At 47.0% G+C, this 16,556-nt stretch overlaps 1 protein-coding gene across 2 annotated transcripts in view; it reads left to right on the top strand.

Moving 5' to 3' along the window:
- LOC115465460 (PHD finger protein 10-like) overlaps positions 1 to 16,556 on the top strand; it is a 282,287-nt gene that overhangs the window by 23,407 nt on the left and 242,324 nt on the right. For both annotated transcript variants that reach the window (XM_030195940.1, XM_030195942.1), the window contains exon 3: positions 6,644 to 6,774. In XM_030195940.1, coding sequence (XP_030051800.1) covers positions 6,644 to 6,774 — 131 coding nt within the window. The remainder of the gene's footprint in view (positions 1 to 6,643; positions 6,775 to 16,556) is intronic.

The raw sequence follows: 16,556 nt of genomic DNA, 5'->3' as shown, positions 1-16,556 counted from the left end.
GCAGCAGCTCTGGCTAGGCCTCCAAGCCTAATTTTTAGGTTTTGTTGAGTGCCTGGGGTTGAGGGCTCTTTTGAGCAAGTGCAAACCTGGTGGTGCCAGGTCCCTCCTTTTCTCCCCCCTCCCGCTGGCTCCGTTAAAAAAAAAAAAAAAATTTTGAACGTCCTTAAAGGCGTTTATTTCGACGTTTATTTAAACGTTTATTGCAGCTAATCACTGGGACACCAGGTCGTTACAGCTCGGAGCGGACAGCAGGTAATTTTTACCTTTTTATAGCGGGCAGGGGGTTCCCCGATTTATCTCCACGTGGCATATGGCGTCGGAGGGCGAGGGCGTAAAGAGTCGCTCCCCGGATCGCTTGGGCGCTTCTAGAGGGGATGCGGGGGTCTTAAAGCCTGATTCGCCCTTGTTGGGTGACAGTTTCGTGGCCGATGAATGTCCCGGTCCTTCCTCCGGCGTGGCGATTTTTCCCGCCATAAACGCCCATCCCCCGCTCCTCGCCTCCGCCATCTTGGCCGGCCACGCGGCTCGGACGGCTTCTTGGGCCGCCCTTGAGGTTGGAGACATTAATGCCATGAACGCCCATAATTTGGGCGACGGCACAAAAGCGGCTAAAGTTAAGCGCCGTTCTTCCCGCGCGGCTCCTTCGCGGAGTGTCGCGCCGGACGCCATTTTGGATGCGCAGCATGTCTCTCCCCCGCTCTTGCGAGCGCCGGTTGAGGGTGCGTCTAGGGCTGTTGCCCAGGCTGCGGAAGTACACATTCTGGGGGGTTTCTCCCCCGAGTTTGTTTTGCTGCTGCATCAGGCCTTCCTTATGCAAAACGCTGCTCCTGCTCCCTCGTCTGGTAAAGAGGTTGAGGTTCCCAGAGGTAAACGCCCTCAGGTTGATTCCCAGGCCTTGGAGGACTTTGTCTCCTCCGATGTAGATGAGGGCAGCGTATCTGAGGTCTCCCAACGGTCCTTTGCGGATTCCTTGGAGGAGACGGATCCCCGCTCGGATGGAGCGGATGACCCCTCTGCAGCGCGGCTTTTTAGCTCAGAGGATTTGTCCAACCTGTTGGTACAGGCCATGGACACTTTGAAGATTTCCTCTCCGGAGGACGTCTCTCCCTCAGCCCCTGTTGGCTCTGCCATTATGCTGGGGACGAAGCGCCCGCCTAGAACCTTCCACGTGCATGTTGCCATGCACACCTTAATTGCGGCTCAATGGGATGTCCCGGAAGCGAGCCTTAAAGTGGCTAGGGCTATGTCCCGCCTCTATCCTTTGACTGAAAGTGAACGTGAGGCCTATCTGTGGCCTACCGTGGATTCTTTAATCACTGCGGTGACTAAGAAAACGGCGTTGCCGGTGGAAGGTGGCACGGCCCTAAAGGACGCCCAAGACAGAAGATTGGAGGCGGCCTTAAGGTCGTCCTTTGAGGCAGCTGCTTTAAGTTTGCAGGCCTCAATTTGCGGCTCCTATGTGGCCAGGGCGTGCCTGACTATGGTGCAGCGGGTTTTCCCCTCGGATCTTTCCTTAAGGGCTGATTGGCCGGCCCTGGAATCGGGCTTAGCCTATTTGGCAGACTTGCTGTATGATGTCTTGAGGGCCTCAGCGAAAGGCATGGCTCAGACAATCTCTGCGCGGCGGTGGCTTTGGCTGAAACATTGGTCTGCTGACCACGCCTCTAATTCCCGCCTGGCTAGATTGCCTTTTAAAGGCAAGCTGCTCTTTGGGGTCGAGCTGGACAAAATCGTGACCGATCTCGGCACGTCTAAGGGCAAGAAGTTACCAGAGGTCAGGGTTCGGGCTAGTACTCGCCCTGGTACCTCCAGAGGACGGTTTCAGGAAGCCCGTCGGTACCGCCCGGGCAGGTCGGGCTCCTCTGCCCCCTCTTCCTTCAAGAGGAACTTCTCCCCCAAGCAGCATTCCTTTCGCAGAGACCGCCGTCCCGGAGGTGCTCCCTCCGGTCCTCCCCCAGGGTCTCGTACCCAATGACGGGGCCTTGGTCCACGCCCCAGTGCAGATTGGAGGACGGCTGTCCTCGTTTATGGGCGAGTGGACCACAATAACTTCAGACGCTTGGGTGCTGGAAGTCATCAGAGACGGCTACAAGCTAGAGTTCTGCCGACCCTTAAAAGACGGGTTTGTACTCTCTCCCTGCAAGTCTCCGGTCAAAGCTGTGGTAGTGCAGCAGACCTTGAACAATCTGATCCGCCTGGGGGCGGTCGTTCCGGTGCCAGGAAATCAGCTTGGCAAGGGATGTTATTCCTTTTTCTTTGTGATACCAAAGAAAGGAGGTTCTATATGGCCTATCCTCGACCTCAAAGGGGTCAATTGGGCTTTGAAAGTTCGGCACTTTCGCATGGAGACCCTCCGCTCTGTTATAGCGGCAGTGAAGGCAGGAGAGTTCCTGGCATCCTTGGACATCAAGGAAGCGTACTTGCATATTCCCATCTGGCCTCCTCATCAACGCTTTCTGCGTTTTGCAGTACTGGGCCGACACTTCCAGTTCAGAGCCCTCCCGTTCGGGTTGGCTACTGCTCCGCGGACCTTCTCCAAAGTAATGGTGGTCATCGCGGCCTTCCTGAGGAAGGAAGGAGTTCAAGTCCATCCTTATCTGGACGACTGGTTGATCCAAGCCCCCTCTTATGCAGAGTGCGGCAAAGCTGTGAACCGGGTGGTTGCTCTTTTGAGCTCCCTAGGGTGGATCATCAACTGGGAGTAAAGCCAGCTGCGCCCGACTCAGTCCCTGGAGTATCTGGGAGTTCGATTCGACACCCAAGTGGGCAGAGTGTTCCTGCCGGACAATCGGATTGTCAAGTTTCAGGCTCAGGTGGACTAGTTCCTAGTAGCCTTTCCTATTCGGGCTTGGGACTACGTGCAGCTGTTGGGCTCTATGACGGCCACGATGGAAGTAGTGCCCTGGGCCAGGGCTCATATGAGACCACTACAACAATCTCTGCTGCTGCGCTGGACTCCGATGTCGGAGGATTATGCTGTGCGCCTTCCCTTGGACCCAGCAGTGCGCAAGGCGCTGAGCTGGTGGACGCAGACAGACAAGTTGTCTGCAGGAATGCCTCTGGTGACCCCGGAGTGGATTGTCGTCACGACAGACGCCTCTTTGATGGGCTGGGGAGCCCACTGCTTGGGAAGGACAGCGCAGGGGCTCTGGTCTCCTGCAGAGGCAAGTGGTCTATCAACCTCCTGGAACTCAGAGCCATTCGGTTGGTGTTGTTGGAGTTCATCCCGGTACTGGTGTTGAAGCCTGTACGGGTCCTGTCGGACAATGCCACGGCTGTGGCCTATGTCAACCGCCAGGGAGGTACCAAGAGCGCCCCTCTAGCCAAGGAGGCCATGAATCTATGCCAGTGGGCGGAAGCGAACCTGGAACAGCTGTCAGTGGCCCACATTGCCGGAGTCATGAATGTCAAGGCGGACTTTCTCAGTCGCCATACCTTGGAGCCCGGAGAGTGGCAGCTATCTGCTCAGGCGTTCTTGGGCATCACGAAGCGCTGGGGCCAGCCGAGCCTAGATCTGATGGCGTCATCGGCCAATTGTCAAGTGCCGCGCTTTTTCAGCAGAGGACGGGACCCTCGATCCCTGGGAGTAGATGCTGTTCTCCAACAGTGGCCGACACAAGAGCTTCTCTATGTGTTCCCGCCCTGGCCCATGTTGGGCAGGGTGCTAGACCGGGTGGCAAAGCATCCCGGCAGGGTAATCCTGGTGGGTCCGGATTGGCCCAGACGTCCCTGGTATGCGGACTTGATCAGGCTCTCAGTCGGCGATCCTCTGCGGCTGCCAGTGGAGCAGGGCCTGTTTCATCAGGGTCCCGTGGTGATGGAGGATCCCTCCCCCTTTGGTCTTACGGCCTGGCTATTGAGCGGCAGCGTCTGAGAAAGAAGGGCTTCTCAGACAAGGTCATCGCCACTATGCTGAGAGCGAGGAAGCGCTCTACTTCTACTGCTTACGCCAGGGTTTGGCGTATCTTTGCAGCGTGGTGTGAAGCAGGCTCACTTTATTTGATCAATTAGAAAGATTTCATGCAATCATGTATTGTCAAAAATATTAATTATGTGGTTTTATAACACAAGTCTCATGACAATATATTTTTTATAATAATATTGTACAATTCATTATAACTTTTTTAACTTTATATATATTTAATCATGTTATTATTTGAACGAGTCAAAGATAATTCACAAGTTTGTACAATCCATGCTATCATTTTAGATAATGTTAGTCTATTATATTTATGCTTATTAAATATTTGTTAAATCAATATATATTTTTTAATATATTTTATTGTTTAATTTAGGTTATAAAGACCCCTGAAGCAGGCCATTGTGCCGAAACACAGCCGTGTCGGGTCGCTGTTATGTACATATAATTTTTTAAGTGAATAAATATAAAACAGTTGGTAACCTCATCCATTCTCCTCACTTTTTTGTTTCATCTTCACGGTGTCGTGAGGATTTTTTACCTCCTTTTTTGCCTTCGCTAGGTAAAATTATGTATCATACCTGATAATTTTCTTTCCATTAATCATAGCTGATCAATCCATAGCCCCTCCCAGATATCTGTACTGTTTATATTCTGGTTGAATTTTAGGTTCAAGTTTAGCCTTCAGTTACTTCAGGAGGACTTCGTGTTCAAGTTCTTCTTTCACTTGGATTCTTCAAGAGTTGAGACGAGTTTGTGTTACAGTGAGCTGCTGCATTCCTCTCCCCTCCGTTTTACGGGGCTGGATTGAGATTTAAATTCTGCCGGCACTCCCTCCCGCTTCGTGCGGCTGTAGGGCAGCTTTGTACCCCTCCCGCTTCGGCGGTGTTAGGGTCAGTCAGCTCCTCCCGCGGTTGCGGTTGCAGGATAAGCCAGATCCCCCCGCATCGGCGGGTGTGGTGTCCCTCCCCCGCTCCGCGGGGATGAGCTGGACGGATTCCCCTCCCCCACTTGTGTGGGGATGAGCTGGGTTAATTCCCCTCCCCCGTTTCGGCGGTGGTGAGCTGGGCAGAGTGTCCCTTCGTGGGTGTAATTCTCTAAGTGCTGAGTCCTGCGGATGGAGCTTTGATATCGACATACTGAGGAGTTTCCGGCAGCACATGACCACATATAAGGAGGCAAAAGGATTGCTCTCTATCTCCACCTGCTGGTAGATGGACACAACCCACCAGTCTATGGATTGATCAGCTATGATTAATGGAAAGAAAATTATCAGGTATGATACATAATTTTACCTTGTTTGACACTGTGGTGAGGGTTCCAAGAGTAGTAGCGAAAAGATAAGATAGGAATTTGTTTAGATATGCATTTGTGGGGTGGGGGTGCTAGAGTGATACAGCAAATCTTTGTGGCAAGAGTGAGTTCTTTGGGGATGGAGTTGTACCTGACCTTTCCTGGTATTATATTGTAGCACAGCTTTAAAACACTTGCTGCAGTAGGAAATAAACAAGTAAGCCAGCCATTCAATTGGAACTACAAGGTAGTTTGGGGTGCCCACTAAAATACCCATTAACGGAGGTCTAATAGGCAGAGTGGAAAGAGTGATGAAGAATCCATATCCAAGGCACCTCCTAGAAATATGGGAAGTTGTAGGGGAAAAGTGGGGAGGATTAAGAAAACTGTCAACTAGGGCAGCAATTAGCTATGAACTGGCATTCATGGTAGGATGGTAGGAGGGTGTACACGAGGTGGGAAGCAAAAGGATTAATATGATTTGAGCAGATGCTGGATGACAGACAGTGGATATACCGTTTGAAACTTTAAAAGAAACCTATGGGCTAGTGATGTGACTATATTTATATTTTTGTGTGTATGTGTATATATGTATGTGTGTATATGTGTATGTGTGTGTACACACACACACCTGCAGGAGGTTGGCTGACTAAGTTCCGCAATTGGTGCTGAGCCCAGCTGGTGCAGTTTCTGGTGACCGGCAATTTATAGCACCCAGACTGTTATTTAGGCAGTCCTATTGGGCTGCTAAACTTAGCCAGCGATACACTGAATATTTGCGGCTACCCGGTTATATCGCACAATATAGCCAGTTAGGCGCTATGCGCTAAGTGGTAATATTCAGTGCAGATAACTGGCTATCTTATGCTGAATATTGGCGCTTAACCAGCTACTTAAGCGGCCAAGAGCCATTCCTGGTTGGTTAAATAGCGCTGAATATCAGCTGGTTGTGTGCCTTATTTTGTCACTTGTTAATTTGTTTGTGCTGCTTTTTATCCTTTAGCTTGCTTGCTCTTACCTCTGTTCAGGTTCTTTTTCCCCATGCCTCTTTCCTCTTCCTTTCCCTCTTCCTCTTTTCCTGCAGGCTTTCTTCTTTTGTGTGACTTAGTGGCAAGTGCCAAATTTTAAGTGCTTTTGGTAGCTAGGATTTTTTTGTCACCCTTTGAATATTGGTGAATGACGAAACATTCAGAATTAGATCCATATGTAAATGTAAAGAATTTAGTGCTGGTTAGATTTTGTGCGAATGGAGAATACTATAATTTTTAGCAAAATGCACATGAACAAATGGCTTGTGAAATTACTCTGGCATACTTCAGTATATAGACCTATAACACAGCTAGATGAAGTTATAATAGCATAAAAATTGGTAAACCTTAATGATGAGACATAAGATGTAGCATGACTTGTAAATACATTATTTCTTTTAAGTTCTAGCTACTTTCCGGCAGAAAATCTGATAGAGTACAAGTGGCCTTCTGATGAAATGGGAGAATACTACATGCTTCAGGAGCAAGTCAGTGAATATTTGGCTGTGACCTCCTTTAAACGAAAATATCCAGGTACAAACATTCAAGGTAGATTTAATTTTTTCCCCTCCCTCAGGGGAGGTGGAAGGAAAGAGGGTGGAGTATGCTGTTAATCTGTAATATGAAAAAGATTATATGGACATTCAATTTATTACACTAAGGGCTTAAGTTACTAAAAGGTGCTATTAATATCATCTTACTATGCACTAAAATGCAAGAACTTTTGTGTTCTTTTATTACACTTCACATTTTATGTAATGGGATGTATTTAATGTTCGCTGATGGCATTGGTGCACTTCAATAAATCTAGCCCTGAGTGCTTTGCTTTCCATTAACATTTTAGAAGAGTTTGGCATGAAAGTGTGAATTAAACTTTTTTTTGGCTGTTCCATTGGCATTAGATCAGTAAACTTCACTTTGGTTTAAAAAAATAAAAAGGTAGCCAATACGACTTTCATATTTTAAATAGTATATGGTTTGTTGAATGAATAAGTGTATTTGATGGCAGTGGGGCTGATCATTTATTATTATTTATTTTTAATAAAAAATGTTGATGCAAGACAGTTTTCAGGAGCCTAGGTATTTGGAGTAGCAGCCATGGACTGAGGGAGAGGGGTGATGGCTGGCAGCGATATCAACCTTCACATTAAACTTTTCTCCTTTCTATGTACAGTCCTCTCTCCTTCCTTCCCCAGATGTTTGCTGTCTCTTCTTCCCCCCCCCCCCCCCACTTGTTCTTTTCACGCCTCTAACTTTTTATCCCAACCCCACAGTCATCTTTCTTGGCTGAATGTTGGTGTGGGAGATAAGAAGCAATGCTGTTGCATCCTGCCTGAGTCTCTGGAAAAGGATTCCCTGAGCTCTGTTCTGATTCTTTTGTGAGTGCCATGTATTGGCAGAATGACTGAACTAGTGATGGCATTGTTCTCTTCCCAAGCAGGTGGCACTGGAATAAGGGGGAGGGGGAGTCTCTTCCTCTATAACTTGGCAACAGGAATCTGTTTTTCTATGGGGCAGTGCCTCTAAATGGGTTAGTTTCACGTATATCATAAGAACATAAGAATAACCTACTGGTTCAGACCAGTGGTCTGTTAACAGTGACCAATCCAGGTGACAAGTACCTGGCAGAAACCCAAATAGTAGCAACATTCCGTGCTACCAATCCCAGGTCGAGCAGTGGCTTCCCCATGTCTACCTCAATAGCAGACTATGAATTTTTCCTTCAGGAACTTGTCCAAACCTTTTTAAAATCCAGATGCGTTAACTGCAGCTAACTATATCCTTTGCAGTTCCATGTGACTCTGGGCAAGTCACTTAGCCCTCCATTGTCCCAGGTATAATGTATAACTTAGATCGTGAGCCCATTAGGGACAGTGCAAAGTGCCTGTAATAGAAATTGTAAACTGCATAGTCACCTCAAGGATCACTTGTGGTATATCAAGTGCTGAAAATAAGCTATTCATTGAGTGAAAAATATTTCCTTCTATTTGTTTTAAAAGTATTTCCATGTAACTTCATTGAGTGTACCCTAGTCTTTGTATTTTTTTGAAAGAAAAAATAGATTCACGTCTACTTGTTCTACACCTCTCAGGATTTTCATAGACCTCAGTCATATTTCCTCTCAGCCATCTCTTTTCTACGCTGAAGAGTCCTAACTGCTCTAGCCTTTCTTCGTAAGAGAGTTCTATCCCCTTTATCATTTTAGTCACTCTTCTTTGAACCTTTTCTAATTCTGATATATCTTTTTTTGATACGGCAACCAGAACTGTCAATGCAATACTCAAGGTGAGGTTGTACCATGGATCGATATAGAGGCATTGTAGTTCTTGGTCTTATTTATCATCCCTTTCCTAATAATGCCTATGTTATGATTGGGGTCTGAACCCCTCTCAAACTTACCTCTTTCCTGGGGGTCAGCTTCTTAGCTGGCTTCTGTTTCTTTTCTCTGTCCTTTCTGAGCTGGCTCTGTCTCTCTGTGCTGGCAGCTTCCAGCAGCATGGCTCTAATTGTTTCACTATACTGCACCTGTGTGGGTGGACTGAGTTACCTCTACCTCTCTTTGGGGGTACTGACTTCAAGTGCTTCACGGTTTTGCATTGGTGTGGGTTGGGCCTCTCTGGGTCAGTGTGCTGTTGCCTGGGGCTAGGGAGTGTGACATCATCAGGGTGGGCCTTGATAAGGAAGTGGTCTTGTTTCCTTCAGAGCCTTTGCAACAGTGGTGTTTGCTTTAGGTAGGGTGGTGCAGTGTGCACTTCTGACTTTGTGTCTAGTTTCCCTGCTTGCTTTTGCTAAGGGCCAGGTTAGTGTTAGTGCAGTGTGCACTGGTGTCTGTGTGTTTAGCTTTCCTGCTTTTCCCTCTTGGTTTTGGAAGCATTGCTGTGTGTAGGGCTTTGGAAGCTCTGTTGTTGATAGAAGTACTTCAGGGTTTGGTGTTGTTAGGAACACTGCAGAGTTTGCTGTTAGAAGTACTTCTGGTGTTTGTGCTATTGGGAGCATTGCAGTCTTTGCTGTTGGTGTTTGGTGCTTTAGAAGCACTTTTGGCTTATGTGTTAGCTTCACTGCTTTTTCCTTGTGGCCCCCCTGTCTTCCCTTTTAGTGCTAGGAGCTCTTCTGGTTGCTTGCCAGAGTAGTGCTTAGGAAGCACCTTGTTAGTTGTATCTAGCTTGCTAGAGCAGTGCTATGGTAGCTGGTTAGTTCTGTGTTTAACTTATTAGTGTAAAGCTGTGCTTGTAGCTTGGTGCTTAGTAGCACCTGTGTTAGCTTTGTGTTTAGTTCCCTGCTCTGTTAGTTTAGGGCTTAGGAAGTCCCTTTCTTGAGCAGGGATTAGGAGCTCCTGTTTAGTATAGGGCTTAGGAAGTCCTTTTGTCAGTTTACTGTTAGGAACACTCCTGCTGGTTTAGGGCTTGGGAGCACGTAGATCAGTTTAGGGTTAGGAGCACTTCTGTTTCCAGTCCTGGTCCCTATGTCATCCGGTATCCAGTAAGTCCTGTCGGCTACTCGAACTCAGGAGCTCAACTCCTGGGGGGCTTAGTAGCTAAGCGCAGGTGAAGCTGTGCGGACCAGTCCAGTGTGTTCCGGTCCGGTGTGCTCCAGTCCAGTGTGTTCCGGTCCGATGTGTGTTCCAGTCCTGTGTCCTCCAGTCCGGGGGATTCCAGTCCATGTGTTCCGGTTCGCTGGGCAGTGCCTGCAGTCCCTGCCGGTGTGCTTACCCAGTGTTGGTTGGTGGGTTTTGCCTGCTGTTGTCGCTCCTCGGCAGCAGCCCAAGGGCTCACGTTTGCTCCAGAGCCTGGCCCCGCGGGCTCTGAACCTGAGAACCTGACAGCCTAACATCCTGTTTGCTTTTTTGGCTGCTGCCACACACTGGTCAGAAGATTTCAGCTTATTGTCTATAATGACACCAAGTTCGTTTTCTAGGGTGCTGACCCCCAAGGTGGACCCAAGCGTCAGATATCTATGATTTGGATTATTCTTCCCAATATGCTTCACTTTGCATTAGTCTACATTAAATTTCATCTGCCATTTGGTTGCACCGTCTTCAGGTTTTCTGCACTTTTTCAGTCTGTATGTGTTTTAACAACCTTGAATAGTTTTGTGTCATCTGCAGATTTAATCACCTCACTTTTCGTTCCGATTTCCAAATCACTTATAAATCTGTTAGTGCAGAATATAAATTTTGAAATAAACAATCTACCAATTCACGCAGATTACAACATTACATGCATAAAATAAAATAATGAAATAAAACAGTATAGCATAAAAACAAAATATTAATACGATCTCCATCTATATTACCTTTACTAAATAAGGCAGCCTGACCATTACCCATATAATATATACATTGTATAGCATGAGCAGTTCAAGCAATTACATCAGGCCAGAAAACACTGTCATTGGATTACAGTGGGTTGATGCTATAGGCTTCCTGAAGTAGCAGGTTCTTTAACATTGATTTAAACTTTTTATAACTTGAAGCGATCAAAATTTGTTTGGAATTACATTCCACAACTGAGGACCTTTTAATGTAAAAAAACAGAATTCCTAAATTCCTCCAAATAGAAAGAACAGAAGGAAGGTACATAAAAAATGTTTGTTGGTCATAACGAATGAGTGGGCTGATGGTGTAGAGTGGATACAAAAACAGGATAAAGCTTACCACATAAAGCTTTATAAACCAACATCATAATCTTATAATGAATGCACAATTCTATAGGTAACCAATGAAGGGCAATTAAGAGATGGAGTGATGTGCTCAAATTTAGATATTCCTTTAATTACTTGAGCGACAGCATTCTGTGTGTACTGAAGAGATCTTAAAAATCTTTTGCTTACTCCCATCAATAAAATATTACAGTAGTCAAAATTAAGCATGGTGTGAGCAAAATCTAAATAAATACTTTGAACTACCATTCAGAAATTATCCGGGATTAAAAAATCTTTCAAATGTCTGACTACTTTCAGTTTCGCAAAGATTGTTTGTTTTTATAACCTTTCGCACCTGTTCCTGCATTGTGAATGAATGATCCAGAAGAACTCCTAAAGATTTTACTTTCTGAACAAATAGTATTTCAACATCCTCAATTTGGGGAATGAGGAAATGGGATAATTGCCCAAAAGCATAACTATGTCTTATTCATATTCAATTTTAAATTGATTACTTAATAACTAACGATTTATCATTAGGAACGACAACCACTCCTGCTCGGAAGAGCTCTGAGTTATTCACCCACCAAGAACCTCCAATAGGAAGTCATCCCATAACAGTTTACCAGGGGTTTCAGGTCTGTGGCTACCCATACACTCACAGTGAAGTGGAAAAGAAAAGAACTATTATGATTCTCAGCAGTTTCTTAGAGTTCTCTTTAATGTCCTTACAAAAGGCAAAATTCTCTTCAGTCTTTTCAATGGATAGAACAGTTCAATAGAATGACTGATATATGCAAATTCAGTCACGTCTCTTCTCGAGCAGTTTTCATCCAGGTGCCTTAGAATTCAAACAAAAACCCCAAAACATCCAGAGCTTTCTTCACCTCAGTGGCGTACCGGGGGCGGTCCAGGCCGGGTGTCAGAAGGTGGGGGGGGGGGGGGTGCTCCGCTCCCGCTGCTCCCACCCTACCTTAAAAAAAAAATCAGTGAAGCGGCATGGCAGGCAGCGCCTCGCGTCTGCCCTGCTTGTAAAAGAAGTAGATTTCCTCGTCGTCGTCAGGCCTCACTGTGTCCCGCCCTCCCCTGAGGTAACTTTCTATTTCCGCGAGGGCGGGACACAGTGAGGCCCGACGACGAGGAAATCTACTTCTTTTACAAGCAGGGCAGATGCGAGGTGCTGCCTGCCACGCCGCTTCACTGATTTTTTTTTTAAAAGGCAGGGTGGTGGCAGGAGAAGAGGGCTGTCGTCTCGACGGAGCTGGTAGGCGAGGCGAGTCGGAATGGGGTGCCCAGATGGGAGCAGGGGATGGGGAGCCCAGATGGGAGGGGAGCCCAGATGCAGGGGTGTAGCAAGGGCGGGGCAGTGGGGGCGGTCCGCCCCGGGTGTCAGCGGGTGGGGGGGGAGGGTGCTCCGCTCCCACTGCTCCCACCCTACCTTTAAAAAAAAAAATCAGTGAAGCGGCATGGCAGGCAGCACCTCGCGTCTGCCGTGCTTGTAAAAGAAGTAGATCTCCTCGTTGTCATCGGGCCTCACTGTGTCCTGCCCTCCTCTGAGGTAACTTCCTATTTCCGCGAGGGCGGGACACAGTGAGGCTCGACGATGACGAGGAGATCTACTTCTTTTACAACCAGGGCAGACGCGAGGCGCTGCCTGCCATGCCGCTTCACTGATTTTTTTTTAAAAGGCAGGGTGGTGGCAGGAGAAGAGGGCTGTTGTCTTGACAGAGCTGGTAGGCGAGGCGGGTCGGGTCGGGGGGCCCAGATGGGGGAAGGGGATGGGAGAAGGGGAACCCAGATGGGAGAAGGGGATGGGGAGCCCAGATGGGAGAAGGGGAGCCCAGATGGGAGAAGGGGGATGGGGTGGGGGTTCTCAGATGGGAGGTGGGGGGTGGGGATCTCAGATGGGAGAAGGGAGCTGGAACTGGGGTCTGAGAAGGGGCCATGCCTGGGTCTGGTGGGAAAATGGGGCATGCCTGGGTCAGATGGGAGAATGGGTCTGGGGCTAAAAAGGGGGGCCCTAATGCAAGGCATGTGGATGAAGGGGGCTGGAACTGGGGGCTGAAAAGGAGGGTAGGTAGGATAAGGGGGCTAGTACTGGGACTGGGGGCTGAAAAAGGGCAGGGGCTGAAACTGTGGGGGCTGAAAAGGAGACAGGGAGAAGTGGCTGGGGCTGAAGCTCGGGACTGGTGAGAGAAAAGGGCTGGGGTTGAAACTGGGGGCTGAAAAGGGGACAGGGAGAAGTGGCTGGGGGCTGAAGCTCAGGGCTGGTGGGAGAAAAGGGCTCTGGGTCTGAAACTGGGGACTGGTGGGATAGTGGGGCTGGAACTTGGGGGCCGAAAAAAAGGGTCAGAGAGAGGGGACAGTTCCTGGATGGAAGGGGGAGTGAGAGGGAGGGCAGACCCTGGATGGATGGGAGAGGGAGGGCAAATGGTGGATTGAAGGGGCAGAGAGAAAGGGCAGACAGTGGATGGAAGGGATAGAAAGGCAGACAGTGAATGGAAGGGGGAGAGAGGGCAGACAGGGGCAGAGAAAGGGCAGATGTAGATGGAAGGAGCAGGGAGAGAGGGCAGACATTGGATGGAGGGGGCAGACACTGGATGGCAGAGAGAGAACAAAGACAGATGCTGGATGGAAGACAGTGAAAAGAAGATGAGGAAAGCAGGAACCAGAGACAACAAACGTAAATAAAATATATATTTTTATTTTTTTGCTTTAGGATAAAGTAGTATTGTAGCTGTGTTAATAAATGTTTTTAATAGAACATGTAAACAAGATAATCTTTTTATTGGACTAATTTTAATACATTTTGGCTAACTTTCGGAGAACAAAACCCCCTTTCTCAGGTTAGGATAGGATACTGTAACAGCACTATACTGTATTGACCTGAAGAAGGATGTTTTGGCCTCTGAAAGCTAAATGTATTAGTCCAATAAAATGGTATTATTTTATTTTCTATATTTATTTTATTTCTATTTGTTCATTTGTAAAGTGGTGATTGGTTCTTGTTAGTTTTTTTTCAAATTTACATCTGCTGTCTTTATATTTTGCACAGTACTAGGGGACATTTTCTGTTTCTGTGGTGTTGCATTGTATGCAGAGTCTAGCAACTTGGGGGTTCAGTTTAATTTTTGTCTAAATAGAAAATTTATTATTACTTATTCTATAGTGGATTAGGGTGTATCTGTGTTTGTGAAAAAAACATGGCTTTCAGTTGGCATTGACTGTGCAGGATCGACAATCTGTACTATTCTGTCTGGTTTCGTTTTACAATAGGTGAATTGATGTTCTAGTGCTCACTGTAGTGTTTAAGATGCTTTCCTTTTCCTTGTGTGATTCGTAGAAATGACTGCTTATGGTATGGTAGAATTGCTCTATAGGTCCTGAGTGTTTTGTATTCTCGGCATGCCTAGTACTAGATTTTGGAGGGGGGTGTTAAAAAATGACTGGCCCCGGGTGTCAACTACCCTAGCTACGCCACTGCTTCACCTTAGTTGCTTTCAAAACAAAAGAGAGACAGAATTTATGTTTCAACAGTTTTATTGATGACACCCATAATGTACATGACTTGTGAGACAATTCAAGTTCTGAACATCTGATACAAATAAACGATACAGCATTATCTGTCATCAAATTTTTACATTGTGTAGTAACCTTCCCAACTCCCCCCCCCATTCCCTCCCTCCCCCCACGTCTTCACCATACAGATAAAGGAGAAACAACCAATTGAAGAATAACCTCTTATCGGAAACATACCAGAGACCACTCCCCTTCTGCTGCTGCAAGAGTCATGATTTATTTTATCCAACACTGGACCTGCAGTCCCCAGATGGTCGGGTTAGCCCCCCTTCCTGGGGTTCAAGATGGGGAGCCTGTGCTCTGATGACCCCCCATCCCCCCACCCCAACGTATTCTCTTAGCCAAACCTGGTACATTATATTATATTAACTCCCCTCCCCCCTCCCTATCCCCTTCTGCCTGAGTGTTCAATGAACCCACTAATTCTTTAATCACATTCTTACTTAAGTGACACAAGTTGTTGAGGTGTGGCCCTTTAGCGCGCTGAGTTTATTAAGAATGTAACTTCGTGCCTTGGGGGACATCACATTGATATAATCTGTCCAAATTAGATAGAAATGTTTTTGTGTGTTAAAATTAAGCAGAGCATCCTGAAGCTCCAGCAAAAGTAATGTATGCAAACGATTACGCCACTGCCAAAAAGAGGGGGCTTTCTCCAATGTCCAATTCACCAGGATACACTTCATACCAACCACAGATGCCTTATGGACAAGTGCATTTTGGTAAACTGTTCCCCCCTCCACCGGACTTTGGCAACCCAGCAAAATGCTTTTTGGCAAACGCCTAATCCGGGAGCCTCCAACTCTCTCCAAAAACCTTAGTATCCGTTTCCACAAAGCCTCGATTGCAGGGCATTGCCAAAAAGCATGGTAAAAATCACTTTGGTACGCCCCACATCTCTTACATTGAGCCGATTCTAAATATCCCATCCGGTGTAAACGTGACTGTGATGTGTATGCTCTGTAAATTACTCTAGACTGACATTCCCGAAGCTCCATACTTCTAGTCCATTTCCCCACCCCTCTCAACCCCCGTAGTAAGTCCCGGGTTGAGACCTCCGACTGAGTGTCTTCTGCCCACCTAGCAGCCACTTTTCTTAAATCTCTCTGTGGTCGTATAACTAACAGACGCTTATATAGCATGGAGATGGAAACAGGATCTCCTGATGGAACCTCTAAAAGCTCTTCCAGCTTGGTGGCCACATCAACACCTAGCGTCAGCTTGGGCAAAGACGCTACATAGTGTCGCACCTGCTCATATGCAAATCTTGAGCTCCAATCTGTAGAGTTTAAACCAAGATCCTCCATCTTTTTGATTGCTCCAGAAGGCTCCAGTACCTGATGTAAAAATACTATCCCCTTCTCTCCCCATGCCCTCAAACCAAGATTTTCAGTGCCTGGACGGAAGGCGTCATTTCCTTGCAGGGGGAGAAGTCTACTACACCCACCATCAAAGGCCCAAATCTTCGCCAGATCCCTCCATAGCGCCCTCAATGGTCCTATCAAAACGCTAGATCTAACATGTGCCTCCAGTTCTTTCCCCCTTGCATGTAACATATAAAAGCTGTGCCTTGGTCTGCACAACTCCTTTTCCATGGTTACCGGAGTATATGCCTCTGTTTGCTGGTACCAGTCCCCCAAGTGACGTATTAAGCAAGCTATATTATAAAGTTTAATATCAGGGACTCCAAACCCCCCATCTCTCCCTTGCCCCATGAGATGCTCAAACTTAATCTGAGGTCTCTTCTTAGCCCAGAAAAACTTAGAAAGCATACTATGTAATGCATTTACGTCTTTTTGTTTAAGGTAAATCGGTATTGTTTGCAGGAAATATAACCATTTAGGGAACAGCACCATATTAAACAATGCAATGCGTCCCATCAAAGACAATGGTAACCCTTCCCATCTCCTAAGAGTCTCTCTGGTACTAGTTAGTAAGTGCGCAATGTTTGCCTCCCCAAGTTGTCTAGGGTCTTTAGTAAGTTGAATTCCTAAGTATTTAAAGGCCGTTCCCGCTCTTCTAAATGGACAATTTAATCTCACCCACTGATCTTCCCTCATATTAAGGGTCATAACCTCCGATTTCTCTAGATTAAG

Source organism: Microcaecilia unicolor, chromosome 3 (assembly GCF_901765095.1).
Source record: "Microcaecilia unicolor chromosome 3, aMicUni1.1, whole genome shotgun sequence".
NCBI classification, from domain to species: domain Eukaryota; kingdom Metazoa; phylum Chordata; class Amphibia; order Gymnophiona; family Siphonopidae; genus Microcaecilia; species Microcaecilia unicolor.
The sequence above is the reverse complement of the archived record's forward strand: the minus strand, read 5'-3'. Positions and strand labels throughout refer to the sequence as shown.